Here is a 16661-nt window from a genome sequence, read left to right on the forward strand (position 1 = left end):
TCACTTTCTGCAGAAGTATCTCCACTACAAAAATAGGGTTGCAGTGATATACCAGTTTTAAGGTATACCATGATATGAAACTTGACGATTAGCATACCATGTACATTTGCTTATCTATAATACTGAAAAAAAGCAACTGGATGGACAGTCTCGCCTTTATTTTAGTTATTTTCAAAAGGGAGCCTTTTACACTTTCTTAAAAGACAATTGTTTCAAATTTCAGTCACAGTGATAAAACTTTGTCAAGATTTGGAGTCCAGTGCTCCTTCCTATTTAGACTTTTATTTTAAGCATTCTCTCAACTTTTTTAAAGAAAAAAATTGTCCTGCAGACTTTGCCCTTTTATGGGAAGTGGAAGGGCATTCACCTATGCTAATTAGGATTAACTGCCACGCACTTTCAAATTACAAGGACAAGGCAACTTATGAAGATGTAAACAATTCTGCTTTTAAGAGCATATCATGATAGACTTTTCTTAAGACCTTTCTCAAGAACAAATTTAGGAAAAAACTTAAGATATTGGTAAGTGAGGCCCAATATTTAGTCTCATATTTTCAAGTTTTATGCAATGTGGGTAAAACACAAGCAACTGCTGTCACACTGACATTAAGATCCTAAAATGCTATGCAGATATCATCATGAGATTTTATACTTTCAACATGATGCAGTTTGTCAGGATTGAGTGAGGATTCGACATCAGGCAGCCGCATATTAAGGGGTTAATCAAGGACGGTTACTTTTTCCCTACATTTCATATTTATAGCAAGTTTTACACGACAGCAGCAATAGGAAATTTATTTTGTAGCTACTCTGTATGTGTGTGTGTCTTGAAATGATAAATACATTCATAAGCAGTACTGGTGGCGACTGCCACTGATGTGATTATGTTGTTTACTGAAGAGATGCAGTTAAGCAGCACAGTGCTCACTGAGACGACTAACGCTGGCTTCACTTTGTTTCAGTCATCAGTTTTCTTCACTTATTTCTTCTGTCATCAAGGTTGTTGGTTTTTTTTTTGAAGGAGTCTTCACCTCAAACTAGACGCCGCATCAACAAATTAGTATCTTTCAAAATCCAGTTAAACTCTCCAAAAAGCCCGCTGCATTTCTGCATAGCATGCAATTAAGCAGAAACACTTAACAGTTTTGTTTGTCTAATTCCCATATGGCCGTTCATAATTACCTCTATTGATGCAGTTAACAAAACGAAATGAAAAGTAAAATCTATTCAGAAAATGTAGGTCTCTTAAGGATTTAGAGCACTTTTTTTAACAAGGCAATATATAGTCCTGAGCCAATATATTCTATTCATGTGATAATTACTGCGTGTTTCAGCGTTTGAATTAATTTTTCACTGCTGTCAGCGATAAACAGCAGCAGACCCAAGGACACAGAGAAAGTGCAGGTGCTAGTTTAATTCTCCAGGTCAAATAAATAAAAAGCTTCTTAGAGCTTCTGTTGTGGTTTACTGCCCTTGGGCAAGGTATCCACCTGTCACCTGCATTGGAAAGTGACATTTATCTAGCTCATTAGCTCGGTTGCAAACTATAAGTTTTTAAAAAGATGCATTTCTACCCCGCACTTCTGTCTCCTAACTGTAAAATCATTGCTGAACCAGAAAGAGGAAGTTTAATGGAACTGAATGTTGACACACTGCTAATATGCTACGACGGCTTCCTTCAAATTAAACTCTTCAGCTCTCCAACAAGAAATTTTTCTTTTGGTTTACAGCATAATATCGTGTCTCAAACTTCATGAAAGCTGAACTTGACATGAAAAATTTTCATAGATTTTTGTTAGTTTCCATGAGTAAATATACTAATTCACTGACACTTATACGGAATTCACTAAAATAAATTGATGTTGCTAGAAAATTTTACTGTTTTACATGCTGGGGCTACCAGTGCTGTAAAACATGTATGTACAGCCACATTCTTAATATCAAAATGTATAGACTTTCTATCAACAGTAAACTGTATTTGGTATTGTTATGGTAAGATGGCATGTTCTTTGATGTGTTCACCTTGACGTTAGATTTTTCATCTTTTAACAGATATATAATATTGACGATCATACCATAAAATAAAAAAAACAGAATTGATAAAAGTAACAAAAGGAAACTGTATGTCTGTTACAAAGGGAAACTCAGAAGAGCAGATTGCTGAGCATAACATGACTCTGGTGTTATACTGGCGAAATCAGTTCTGTGAAAATGTACATTATCCTAATTTACCATATCAACCTTTATATTAAAGCAATATTGTCTTGGTTTTTATTTGTTCGAGCTGGTGGCTATTTGGCTTTATTTGGGAAGAAATAGTGAGAAAATAACAGATCTTCCATAAAACACTATTAAATTGGCAATCATACTAATATCAGCTCTTTTGGCACACACATTTACAAACATAATTGTATTATCGTTCTTGAAAATCTAATTTATTTTTCCCTTTACATTTCTTTAATTAGTGCTACTTTTATATACTTTATTTTATTTTAATTCAACTTATTTGATTATTTGTTGCTGCATTCTGTGTGTGTAACATAAAGGGCCCTACAACTGCACTGCAGTGTACAATCCTACATTGTATAATAATAATAATAATAAGGCTGAACCTTGAGATGAGTTAAAGGAGTAATGCCAGGGCATCACTCTCTTACATTCGGGTCTGGGACACTAAATAATGGTGGGGGAGTAAATTATCATGCAATAAACACTTAGTCACTTAGTCAGTTAAACCCACGGTTAGTTTGCAAGTAACCATAGAAACAGTTCTGATGCTCTTATGTTACCTTATCAAATGACTCACTGCTGAAGCTCACCTAACATACTGCTGGGTAGCGCAAAGAAGAAAAGGGGAAAAAAAACAGCAGGGCACAAGTGAACACTGAAGGGTTTGATGATGAGGATGTGAATCATATGATATGGTCTGTGTCGGAGGAAGTATTCAGATCCTTTACTTAAAGTAAAAGTACTAATACTACACTGTAAAAACACAGAGGAGTAAAAGTCTGGCATTGAAAATGCCACTTAACTACTCAAGTATGATCATGACAATGTACTATAAAACTTAACAATTGTCCCCAGTTACTGTTATTCGTTTTTGTATTATATATTTAAAATATTGGTTATCATACAATAATGAGAAAGCAGGATTTTACTGTTGTAGTTGTTTGAGGTCTTGCTCATTCGAACTGCTCTGTATCAGACTGCAACTAATGATCATTTTTCATTCTAATTATGATACAAGTAATTAGGGGCTGTCATGATAGCAACTGGAAAGAAAGGCACAAGACAGGAGGGGATGGAGGGCTCAGATGGCCTTGGTTCTTTTGGGAATATTGAGGCCCAAGTAAGTGAGTAATGCAACTGATCTTTCCAGCTGTACTTTACAGATGCAATTGTAAATGAAATTATAAAGTAAAAGCAAGAAATACAATATTTGTCTCTGAGCTGTAGTGGAGTAGAATATTTTCCTATATTTTAGTAGGTGCAAGGTAGATTTGTCATTTTTCTTAAATGTGGTTTAAGAAGAAATTAAATTAATTACATAGTTGTGCTTCACTACTGGTTACAGTATTTACAGTCATCAGATCTAAACTGAATACCTATGGACAAACAAAGTGACATCACTCATCATCACCACCCCCATCATCATCATCATCATCATCATAAGACCAAATGACAAAATGTTTTTCAAATGAATGGTATTCATCCCTCTGGAAGATTTCAGAGATTTAGAGCATCTATTATCTTTTTCCCTTTATTGGTCACCTAACTGCACTCATGCGAAAAAACATATTTCAGAGGGACATTTACTCCTCGTATATTAATAGTCTAAACTGTTTTGTGGCAGTTCTTTCTTCTGTTCATCGCTTACAGTGATTGGTAGGGTGATAAAGATTTTATTCTGTAATGACCCCTCTGAGGAGTTTGTGGATACATAATGAATGCAACTTTATAGCAGAAGGACATAAATCAAACACATATGCCCTCCCTCTGACCATCACTACACTGCACCAGAGCTGGACTCTTCAACTTAAAGTCCCTGAGAAGTTTCCACCTTCCTGAAATTCAGCATCTGTCTCTCCTCAGCTTCCAGGGCTCATTAAAAAGTAAGATGTTATTTTGGCTAGAGCCACAACTGATGTAAGTTACCATGAGACAGTGTTGAAACTACTCTTGAGTTGTGTTTTTCATTCTTATCATCAAAGATATTTTGAATTTTCTGTATTGGTCTTTTCAGCAATCACTTGTTAAAGATTTAAGTTAATACACTGCAATTTGTGAAGGTCGAGATACTACAAGTAGTTGCAAACATGCGGACGTTTCCTTGCTTCAAATACAAGTTAATGTGACAAATGTTCCAGCTCCTGGACACAGTCCTGCTCACAGGTTTCCAGCAAAAAGTTTCATCTTTGCACGTGCCTCTACATTTGCTCTCCACTCGCAGCCGAATGCAGGATAAATGTGTAATTGATCAAGAAATATAAGACTATGCATGTTCTGATCGATTATTAATTTGATCTATTAGTTTGGGCTGAGGCTTAGAACAACACAGGCCTCGTAAGGATTTCTTATGTATTTACAGTTTGCTGACCCTGCATGGTCTTTGTCGGTCTGTTTAGCATTCACATGTCACACCAGGGAGCTTCTTTGTAGAACCACAGCCTTCTAATAGTGACCACTGGGAACTTCCCAGTACGAATAGCTTACTGATAAATTATAGCTTTTGGATAAGTTAGATTGTAAAATAAATCCACTTCAGAGATAACAAATTATCACAATTTGTAAGGGATAAGATCTTGGATAAGTCCTTTAAAGAATTTTTAATAAATATGGATGAAACATGAAGCTTCCTATTTGATCCTCAAAAACATTAAATAACAAAAATCAATCTAATTAAAATTTAAACCAATACTTAGCACATAGTCAAAGACAAATTAAATGCAGACGAAATGGATATATGGAACACACAGATAAATGGCATTATAATCCAACGCTAATATGCTATTATTTCCAGAGGTTCACAGCTAGGCACTGTAACTCACCATGTTGAATAAAAAATACTTAAAAACTGACAACCCCCCATATATGTTTTTATAAATAAGAACTAAAAATGAGTGATACAATTGAATTTTCATGGCGTCTGTGCAGCCCTTGTTTATCTACTGTGCTGGTGTAAACGACCATGAACTCAGCCATAACAGTTTAGGAAAAGAACACAGAAAAGATAGGTGGTGTACTTTTCTGTGAACTACGTCACTGCATACTTCAGAGATGTTCAGACGTGATCAATATTTGGATATTTGCAATGCTGTGTATAAATGCATTTAAAATATACTACTATTTATACTTTCGAATTACTTTGGTTCCAGATGTCTACATTTAGTACGGTTAAAAGGTAGAGCTGTTTTGCAGACTGTAATGTACAGGGATAGAGGCAGCTCTGCGTAGGAGTGTGCCTTCAGTCGCAGCTATATGTTTTATGCTTTACTTTTACTTTTACTGAGTTTGATAACATCAAACTCACTCTGGCCCGCACTCTCTCACACAAAGGGTAAACATTTAGACTGTGCTTAGTGGCTGCTCCAAACACCATTGAAAACACTCTGCTCGTATGGTCAGCTTAATTTTAGAGATGCAGAATTTTATATTTGAGAAAACAAAATCAGCTGCAATAATCTGGAGAACACAAATATTTTTTCATACTCTTGTTTTTTTCTATACTTATCCAAATCTACAATGCTAAGCTCAAATTCTATACTTTTCCATACTATCATGAAATACTTTTTTACATTTTAATATGCTAATAAAATATGTATTTAAAATATAGAGTACTTTTGGGAGGGCAGCACAGTGGCGTCGTGGTTAGCACTGTTGCCTCACAGCAAGAGACTCCGGGGTTCAAAATCCGGTTGAAACGGAGCTCAGTCCGTGGGCAGGGGGCCCTTCTGTTTCTGTTTGCATGTTCTCCCCGTGTCTGCGTAGGTTCACTCCGGGGTCTTCAGCTTCCTCCCACGGTCCAAAGACATGCAGCTCAGGTTGATTGGTCACTCTAAATAGCCCTTAGGTGTGACTGTGAGTGTGTATGGTTGTCTGTCTATATGTGTCGGCCCTGCAATAGTCTGGCAACCTGTCCAGGGTGTACCCCGCCTTCCACCCAATGACGGCTGGGATTGGCTCCAGCCCCCCCGCGACCCTTACGAGGACAAGTGGTTACAGAAAATGACTGACTGAGTACTTTTGGGGTTATTTTTCAATCTATAATTAGTTAGTTGCAGCCTGTTTTATTTTCTCCCGTCAGATAAATGTTCTCATCTTTTTTTTCAATAGTGAATATCTGATTTATAACAAAGGTAAATTATTCAAATGCAGCTGAGTTCACAGGGAGGTTTTTATTCAAAGAAGAGCTTGTCATTGCGCTGTGAGACCACAGCGCTGCCACTCTGATCCAAATGATTCAAACCAGCCAAGTGCAGGCAGCCAAAAGAGCACCTAAATTAAACTGCTGCCTCGCTACTAATTGAAGGGATTTACACACTTGTTTAGGGAGTAGCGCTAATCAGAGCTGCATTCAAACGACAGGAACAGGCAATAATAAAAACTCAGTAAAAAAAGACAGTTTGTGTGAGCATCTCTAGGAGTATTTAGACTGATCAAAGTTCTTTTTGGTGATGTTATTTGATCTAATATTTTACCATAGGATTTTGACAGTTGCTGAATATCAAACTAATAAAATATGGCTGTTACTGTCTTTAAACTTCAAGACACCCAATTCATTAAAGGTTAAAGTGATTTTTGGTGGACCATCTACAGCATGTTAGCATTTCTCTTGCAAAGAAATGTACAAAAACTCAAAGCAGTGTCATCTCCTGTTTATGACTATATTCCCACAGCATATTCTCCCTGCCTCATTAATTTAGTCAAGTCATTGTTTGTAGTAAAATGAAGGCTGTATTGTACCTGCCTAAGCTTGAAATTATTCTTTCACTTCCTCTATTCATCCAAAACATATCCATTCACAACACGACAGGCTGCAGGGCTGACTCTGAGGGCTTCTGGAGAACTCCTCCAGAATGAAAACAAAGTTGCAAATGAACAGACCAGCTGCTCATGTTCATTAGTTATCTGTGTTTCTGTTTTACTTGTCAAGTCATAATAAAATTCAAAGGGGAAGGTGACACACCTAACAAGGTATATAGTTGCCTTAATTGTCAGGAGCTTTCCTACAGGAACTCATTTTCTCAAATGTCTCAAGACTCGACACTGAGGTTAGAAATCAAATTATTTACATTTAAAAGGGATCTTTGTTAAAAGTATATTCTCTAACTGGGAGCATGTTAGAGAAAGGGGAAACAGTGAGTGGAGCTTTGTTTTTTATTTACCACATGAGAGGGATCTGTAACTTCTAACACTTCATAGAGAGTGTAATAAAACACTGAGTACCTGAAAGTTAAAAGGTAAAATCTGTGAACCAAATCAAATTGTAAAATACAGCTGGGTTCAGGAAAAGGTTTCTGTGGGTCATATAATATGGCTACACGATTAATTGTTAAAAGATTGCAATCTTGATTCAGCCGAGCATGCGGTCTAATTTCTGAAGGACAAAGACTCTGCTACATTTGCTGGGGAGAGTTACACATTTAAGACGAGTGCTTAGAATTTGCCCCTGCTGCAGCTCACACAAAAGCACTTCAAGGATGGTAAACTTTTCCTGAACTTTCCACCTCGCTAATACTCAACAACACAATCTGACGCAGAGCTATATGAGAGGTCATCTCCTGTGCCTTTTTTACAGTGCACTATTTCGTACTATTATTTAATATATATTAGTGCTACCGGAAATATCCAGGGTTTTCCCTCCTATTATGCGGCTAAGGCAGAGCCTGTAAGAGTTTTCGCACCAAAGTTCTATGAATGTAAAAACTACGTGGAGAGCCAAGGACAGGACTGTTAGCTAACAAGGTAGCTAAGCAAAATTCACCATAGTGATTTAAAAAAGATAATAATTTGGTAATCAATGTTACCTTTTCTATCTTAACACTACATTCTTATTGTAACTTGTATCCTTTTTTAGGTTTTATATTAAATTGTCCTTTAAAGCACTTGAAATTGCCCTGTTGTATGAAATGTGCTCTGTAAATAAAGCTACCATGCCTTGCTTTGCCTTACCAGAGTGAAGCAGCTGAGCCCTCATGGTAAGTGAACCTTTACCAACTAGCCAGCCAAAAGTTGTCTGAAACTGATACCTGTGAGCACCGGTAAAATGGTATTAACAGAACTGTCTGGTAGGATATCACTTGACAAGAAAGTACACTAGCCATAGCCATACACACAGAAAGAAGTAACTTTACATAGAAATGTTGATAGGAGCAAATCATCCACCAGACATCCATTGCAACATCAGATTGAAACTGGTCATGTACTATTACAGGATGATAAGCACTAAAAAAAGGATGATATTATTTTACGTAGAATCACTTGACTTTTCTCATCTCACAGAGTCTGGCTGTATCTGTGGGGACAACCTCAGTAAACTCAAGAGCTTCGGCTACTCTCGCCATTGTTACTTTAACCGGTAATGATGTCTTAACTTCACCAACATTTTGGCAAAAATATTATTCTGGGTGGGGGTGTCGGGTGGCTCCAGTAGATAAAGCAGGCACACCATTAATGAAGGCAATGTCCTTGCTGCAGGAGTCGCGGGTTCGATTCTAGCTCGCAGGCCTTTGCTGCATGTCTTCACCTCTCTCTCCCCCTTTCACGCTATCAATCTTCTGTCCTGTCTAATAAAGGCAAAAATGCCAAAAAAAATATCTTTTAAAATTCTGGGTGGGTATGGTATCGACATGCAAGGCACTTGTCAATGTCTGTAGCCCTTGATGTAGGCTCCAAGAACAACATCAGATTGCTTATTGTGTTGTCAATGAATTAACAATTATATTAGCCGTATGAGCTTAATAAGTGCCACACTGGTTTTGCCCTATCAATGAAATGTGCTCAAGCTGTGTGATTCCCTACTCACCAAGTCTAAGAAGGTGTTCTCCAGGGCTTTGTACTCCATAGACGTCTTGTTGAATAGGCCCTCGGAGAAGTCCATGTTGGTGACGCGCAGGCTGAAGAACACCACCAGCTCCCTGCCTTGGCTGGCCGTCGTCATGGTGGGTGTGGTTAGGTATCTCAATGGAGGCGGGGCTGTAACGCTGACAGTGGTGTGTTCCTCACCCAAAGGTGGGAAGCCACTTCCATCGTCCAGCAGCTCATTTGTCTCTGTGGCTGCTACATCTGTTTGATCCAGCTCCACCGCCAGGTCCCTTACAGCCTCGTCAATGACGTCCTCTGTCACTGATGTCGGGCTGGTTTGGCTTTCGCCCCCTTTTGCCACTGCCTCTTCCATGTCTTCATCGATAATGACCACAGCTGACTCCGACTCTGCCTCAGGCTCTGAGCTATCATCCTCTGAAGACTCAGGGGCCAAGGGGATTACAGATTGCTCTGCTACCTCAAAAAGTCCAGAGTCTATAGTCGGGATGGGTGCGGACACTTCAGACACATCAATAGAAGTTGCTGGAGGTGTAAGGAACAAGTCTGGAATTGGAGGTGCAGTTACACTGATGTCTCTTTCTGAGGATGAATCACTTTGTTGTGTCTCCTGCGGCAAGTCTTCTGTGACTTCACTGCCCTCTGATGTGTCGCGGTTGTCTGGAGCTGTCACCTCTTTGAAATATCAGGCAAAAAAGGCTGAATTAAGTCAGTGCTCACAAAGGTTTCCACAAATTACAAAAATGTGCCAGCTGATGTATGCATAATACATTCAAACTGATTCATGCAGAATTTTCAGTTTGAATCCCCACTTTTGCATTGAGATTATAAGCTAGATATCATTACTTAGTATCTGAAATGATCCACAAATCCAGCCTGATAATCAGGAAATACTTGCAAACCCTGCTACAGCATGTTGCCTAACATCTTCCTTTCTGAACAAGAAAGTCAAATGGTTTGTGTTTGCTGCATATCAAATAAACAAGGAAGATCTGCAGGCGTTCAGTCCTAAAAATAGACTATTAATATGTCACAGGATCTTTAATTATCCTCTTAAATGTCAGTGCACAACTCTATTAACGTAACTCCCTGCCTTTAATCACATAATATTTCATGGTCCTCACCTGCAGTATCAGAGGTTGTTTCAAACTGTAGGTCACTACTTGATGCTTCTGTTGGTGTGGCAGCATCTGTCTCACCCTCCACTTGTGTGTCTATGCTGTCAACATCCTCCTCCATGTACAAGTCATCGATAATGGGATATTCGTGTTCAGGTTTAACTACATCTTCTTCAGAAGGTTGGATGTCTACTGGCATGATGGCTAAGTTATCTTCCTCATGTGGCTGGTGATGGTCCAGTATGACTGGTGGAAGGAACTCGTTGTCTTCAACAACCTGAACAGTATCTTCTCCAAAGTAAAGACTGTCCCTGCCATCCAAGGGGTAAGGGATTTTAATTGATTCAGCTGGTGGTTCAGTAACATCTTCCTCTGGTTCTGGTTCTAAAATCTCAACCATCCCCTCTTCTGGATTTGGTTCTGGGACATCAACTCCTTCCCCTTCCGGCTCTGGGACATCGACCACTACTTCCCCTTCTGATTCTGGCTCTGAAACCTCCGGTAACTCTACTGCTGGTGGTTTAACATGATCTGTGCCTTCCCCTGGTTCTGATGCTGGATCATCAACTACCTCCTCTTGTTCCTCCTCAAAGACATCAGCAGCCTCTTCTTCAGTTTCTGGTGGAAGTTGGGGTTCAGAAATGTCCACTGGCTCTTTCTCCAGTATCTGGACCACTTCTTCCTGTGGTTTTACATCCACAACTACATCCTCCTCTGATTGTGTTACATCTGCTACTACCTCTGACTCTTTCTCTGGTTCTGAAGCTATCTCTTCAATCTCTTCCACCTCTTCAGCTGGTTCTGAAACCTTTTCTGGCTCCTGTGATTCTACAGCTTCTACAACTACCTCATCTCCTATTTCTGATACTTCAGTTATATGGCCCTGCTGTTCTGGAGCTGATTCTGGCACAGATGCTGGTTCCAATACATCAACCATGCCTTCACCTGGCGCTGAAGCTACAACAACTTCTTCTTCTTCCACTTCTGAAATCTCCACCACTTCGTCCTCGGATGCTACAACCTCACCCTCAGGCTCTGGAACCTCAGCAACCTCTGGAACCTCAGCGACTTCTTCATCTTCAACAGGTTTCACACCATCAAGTGACTCCTCCTCAACTACTTCTACTTCAGATACTGTTTCTTCAGAAACTTCACGTACTATTTCTTCTGATTCAGCAACTTCAAGCACCTCTTCTTCTTGTTCAGAAACCTCATCTACATCCCCACCAAGTTCTGCATCTTCCTCTACTTGTGTAGCTTGTTCTGAAAGGTCTTCATCTTTTTTAGGTTCTGGACCTGGATATAACTCCTCAAATATACCTATTTCTGTCTCCTCACTTACCTCTGCTGTAACTTCAGCTATTTCCTTTTCTGGTTGAAAAATTTCCACTGCCCCTTCGTTCAAAATCTCAGTTGCACCACTGTCTGTTTCTGCCTCTGATTCAGATTCTTCTGGTTCTGAAACCTTAACTGGTTCTGAATTTTCATCAAGCTCCGTCCCCTCAGTTTCTTCTGGTTCTGAAGCTGCTACTTCGTCTTGAATTTCTACCACAGACTCTTCAGCTGGCCCTGACACTTCAACTATGTCCTCCTCTTTAGCTACTTCTTCTGGCTCTGAAACTTCAGCTACTCCTTCCTTTTCAGCTACTGCTTCCTCTGGCTCTGAAGCTTCAATGACTGCATCATCTGGCTCTGAAGCTTCAATGACTGCATCATCTGGCTCTGAAGCTTCAATGACTACATCCTCTGGCTCTGAAGCTTCAATGACTGCATCATCTGGCTCTGAAGCTTCAATGACTACATCCTCTGGCTCTGAAGCTTTAATGACTGCATCATCTGGCTCTGAGGCTTCAATGACTACATCCTCTGGCTCTGAAGCTTCAATGACTGCATCCTCTGGCTCTGAAGCTGCCCCTACTGCTTCCTCTGGCTCTGAAGCTTCAATGACTGCATCCTCTGGCTCTGAAGCTGCCCCTACTGCTTCCTCTGGCTCTGAAGCTTCAATTACTCCTTCCTCTGGCTCCGAAGCTTCAATTACTCCTTCCTCTGGCTCTGCAACTTCTAGCATTGCGTCCTCTGGCACTGCAACTTCAGCTACTCCTTCCTCTGGCTCTGAAGCTTCAACTACGGCTTCCTCTGGCTCTGAAATGTCAGCTACTTCTTCCTCTGAAATGCTAGCTACTTCTTTCTCTTCAGCTACTACTTCCTCTGGCTCTAAAACCTCTGTTGTTGGTTGCAAAGCCTCAAACTCTTCACCATCAGGTTCCAACACAAACTCTCCCTCTGGTTCCAGCAATCTAACTTCAGTTTCAAACTCTGAAACATCCTGAACCTCTGTTACCAAAACCTCATCAGGCTCATAAGGTTCAAGGACACCCAGTTCAGCCTCATCCTCATCTGGGAGAGCGTTAACTTCTTCCTCTTCTGGAAGGTTCACTATTGGCTCAGTGGGCGGCTGGCCAGTGATACCTGAAAGTGTCGTGATTGGGAGTCCCACATCAGACATTTCCTCTTCAACAGGAGCTGCAGTAAATATTAACTGTGTGGTGGAAGTAACAACATCTAATCTAGGATTCTCACTTTCCTCATCAACAGGAGTCAGGTCTTCCTCTGATATCAGGTTTGGAGACAGACTGATATATGGGGCATCTGTCTCCAGCTCGAGAATCGCAGGAGGGGTTGGGATATAGTCTCTCACAAGTTCACCAGTTTCGTCGTGATGAATGGTTTCAATCTCATGTGTAATGATCGGCAATTCTTCTTCCTCCTCTTCTTCATTTGATGGCTCAGGCTCACTCACATAAATTGTCTCTGACTCATCAGTAATATCCTCAGAGACTGGAGACTGATTGCTGCTCTCTTCCATCCCGCCAGTCACTGCCGTCAACTCATCATCTGGGACAGCTGTGGGATCTAGCAGGGTCACCAGGGCATTTTCCTTCTCCATGGGTGTGAGGGGAACCACCAGCCGAGGTTTATCAACCTCTGGCTCATCAGTGGAAACTTCAAATTCGTTGTGTGAATCGGGCTCACTGGACTGTGGAAGGATGGATATATGACATGATTAGAGCAATAGAGAAAGGTTGCAATTGTTGACATTTGTCAGTGAAATCTGATTTCATGTTAGACAAGGTACTTTACAATCTTAACTTATAAATATATTTAATTCCAAAGACACATGTTATTCAGGGTTGGTATCAGAAACGCTTTATTTTATGGGTCCCTTAGTTTCCCTCTAAATTCTTGAAAGGAACCAGTTTTTAACTATAAATTCCTAGCAATTTGGTATTAATTAAAGTTTAAATGGATACAGTGTATTTTAATCAGGTCTTATTAATGCTAGCAAAGCCAAAATTCTTTTAGCCAGTGCACAGCATCTCAAACGAATATTCAAAAGTGGAAAATCTGTCTACAGGCAAGCATACAATTAATCAAACACAGGGAATAAAGTTTCAAATGATAAATTAATATTTACTTGGGTTTAAATAGATATCTTTTAGAAAATTGCTGAAAAGAACTTCTTAACTATTCATGACTGCAAAAACGATGACAATCAGCATCTGCTTAAAACCCAATGCAATTCCCAGAACACTGCCTCTATTTTCCCTATAATTAGAACTTAATTAATTTGTTATTTATTAGAAACTTCCTGGGACATTACTAGTAAATTAGAGGACTTGTAAAACAACACTTAACCACTGAACACTTGGATATTTTGTAATCCAACACTAAATTATACCATTTAATGTAATGTGAGTGTCGTTTCGTAGTGTAAATCCCACTGAGAATTGCTTTCTTTAGCCTGACTCAAGCTCATCAATACAACTTTATTGCGCTAGTAATTTATATTATGCATAGGATATCACAGAATCTCTTTACATATACTTTTCTTAATGATGTTATTCTCCATAATCACAACCACTACAAAATAAACAAATGACTGTGTATCTAAATATTCTTATTTCTAGTTCCAGTCTAGTAGTTCCAGTAGTTTGTATTAAACCTCTCACCTCATCCACTACTTCCACTGTAGAGGTTGCTGTCAATGCTGGTAGGTGGATTGCTCCTGTATAAAAAGAAAGTAGCACAATACATTTCAACTTGAGATACATGAGTTGGGTTTAATACTGTAAATTATTCACATTTTTCCAGCACCTTGCTGTAGTGGACAGTTAGGGTTTATAAAAAATCAAGGCATCTCAGATGGATCTTACATGCTGCAAACCAATTTAATTTACTGCATTTTGCATTTAGTAAAAGCATAACAAATCTGTTCAGGGATGTTAACACTGTACCTGGTTCAAATTTAAGAGAGTCCAGATCGATTGGCAGCGAGGCCTCTTCACGCAAAGCCTTGGTCACTAGTTCCCTGAAGCCATAGTTGACTGAAGGTGTGATGGTCGCCGTCTCTGGATTCTCAGAGTTGATTTTAGGTGAATTAATCTCAAAGACGAGAGAGTAGTGTACCGAGATTCCTCCGGGCCTGAAGAGGAGATATTATCTCTGTGATTCAGAGCTCTGATTCTTCAAACTTACTTTATTGATCAACTAATCTATATCAGCCCTCAGCAGATACAAGTTAACTGTTATGGGGATTTTGCCTGTGTCAAAAGTCCTGAAATTGTTAATAATAACTTTGGATTAAAGGGATTCTGACTCTCAGCAGGAGCTGCAGAGAGAAGACTTTGGTTTAATACACAGCAGGTGACCAACAAAGGTGATAAAGTTGTGTGAAGCTGCAGTAAAGTGAGGCGCACTAAGGCATTTTTTTTCCTTAAAAAGAGAGACTGCATCAAGCTTCATCAATATTCTGCACAGCTATTGTCATCAAGAGAGAATAAGCTGATTTGCTGAGATGTAATTCTGATTAGAATGGCAATGATGTGAATTTTCTTGCTTTTGTGAAAACTGATGACTGCCAAACAAAAGCACTTCTTCATTAGGTTGCAGTGGTGGTTCTGCATCTAAAAAACATCCACAGCATCACTTTATGCCAGACTCAAATGGCTCTTTGTCTAAACCTGACAGGGTCCTATGTCTTTAAACACACACGTCGTCTCTGTTCTGTAGCCAGCTGGTATCCTGAATTTTACTGACTTCTGATCCATTTTAGACTTTCTTTACAGTTTATTCCCTGATGTTTTGGATGTTTGCAACTGTGTGCTGTTGCCTTCTGTACAGTAACAGGTCTTATGTGTATAGACCAACTTTCTGCTGTTGAATGATGATCATGATGTCACCTGGCATCTAAGTCAAGCATTGTTCTTATTTATGTTCTGATGAAGGCAGGCGGTGGAGGCACGTGGGTGCAGCCCACACGTTAAAGGCTTTTCAACTTTCCAAGCAGGGAGATGTGCCTTGAACTCTTCCGCTAGGGAGATCAACCTCCCTGAATACAAGCAAAACCAGCTTTATTCTTTCCCCTTTATCTTTTCATGTGTACACGTTGGTTTCAAACATCTCTTTTCACTTATCTGACATACACAGGGCTGCAGTCTTTGGCTTGTCACTCTTTGTCTGGTTTCAAAACCTCCTTTTCCCAGGTGACGTCAACAACTTGGAGCTCCACTTATCAGCATTTTTCATATTAACGATGACTACTTGCAGGATGGACAAACTGCATTTCTAAGGATCTTTTAGCCTCTTTTAGCTTATAGGTTTGTGGTACATAAGGTTCATAGTTAAGGCAGATTTCTTGTCTGGTTCAGTCTCAGTGTTTTCACAAGCAGCTGCTTTCATCAAACAAGCTCTGATAAAGCTGCTGTGCACAGCAGCAAACAGCAGAAAGACACAGTTAGAGAATGGCAGAAGAAAGAGGAGAATTTAGCACAGCAGTTCCCAACTAGTGGTTTGTGGTCCAAAGGTGGGTCGCAAGTCCATTCTGAATGGACTGCTTTATTTTTAAATATTAGTTTTTGCCACAGAGCTTTTATTTTGAAGTGACGTTTCTTGCAATATGTTTTATTTCTTTGTCTTCTAGGCCAACATGTTATTTACATTTTACAATTTATTTACAATTTGTCTTATGTGTGGACCTTGAACTAACTACTATGGGAAAATCTGGACTGCATGGCTGGACCATTTGGGAACCACAGGTTTAGCAGCTAACGAGACAGCTATTTGCCTCATGAGCTGGTGGAGACCAAACGAGGGCAAAAAGTTGGGGGGGGGTATGGACTTGAGTCTAACTGAGCGAGTAAACTTATGGCCCTAAACCCAAAACAATGAGCTAAAAGATGCTAAAACACCATGGGGCACACAACCAAGCTTCCCCTTTTACATTACACATAGTTATGCAATCCAGAATATAAAAATAGTGATTCATAAATAACTAGGAACATGCAGATTTGAATTAATCACTTTCACACTGTGGTTAAAAAAAAATTAAAAATTTGGAAGAAAATCAGAGTAAGTGCCTGTTTCACAACAAAAACAATTGTTTTGGCTAAACGTACTAATATTTTCTGGATCACAATGTGTTGTCACCAGAAACATATTCTT

The 16661-nt window shown here is 39.5% G+C and overlaps 1 protein-coding gene across 2 annotated transcripts in view; it reads right to left on the minus strand.

The window, feature by feature from the left end:
• Positions 1 to 16661, minus strand: part of LOC148186917 (uncharacterized) — a 67651-nt gene that overhangs the window by 17530 nt on the left and 33460 nt on the right. For both annotated transcript variants that reach the window (XM_088089543.1, XM_088089542.1), the window contains 4 exons: positions 14456 to 14643; positions 14171 to 14226; positions 10167 to 13197; positions 9026 to 9717 (listed from right to left, as the gene is read on the minus strand). In XM_088089543.1, coding sequence (XP_087945669.1) covers positions 9026 to 9717; positions 10167 to 13197; positions 14171 to 14226; positions 14456 to 14643 — 3967 coding nt within the window. The remainder of the gene's footprint in view (positions 1 to 9025; positions 9718 to 10166; positions 13198 to 14170; positions 14227 to 14455; positions 14644 to 16661) is intronic.

This window comes from Plectropomus leopardus, chromosome 16 (assembly GCF_026936395.1).
Source record: "Plectropomus leopardus strain MGB_pleo_1.0 chromosome 16, ASM2693639v1, whole genome shotgun sequence".
NCBI lineage: Eukaryota > Metazoa > Chordata > Actinopteri > Perciformes > Serranidae > Plectropomus > Plectropomus leopardus.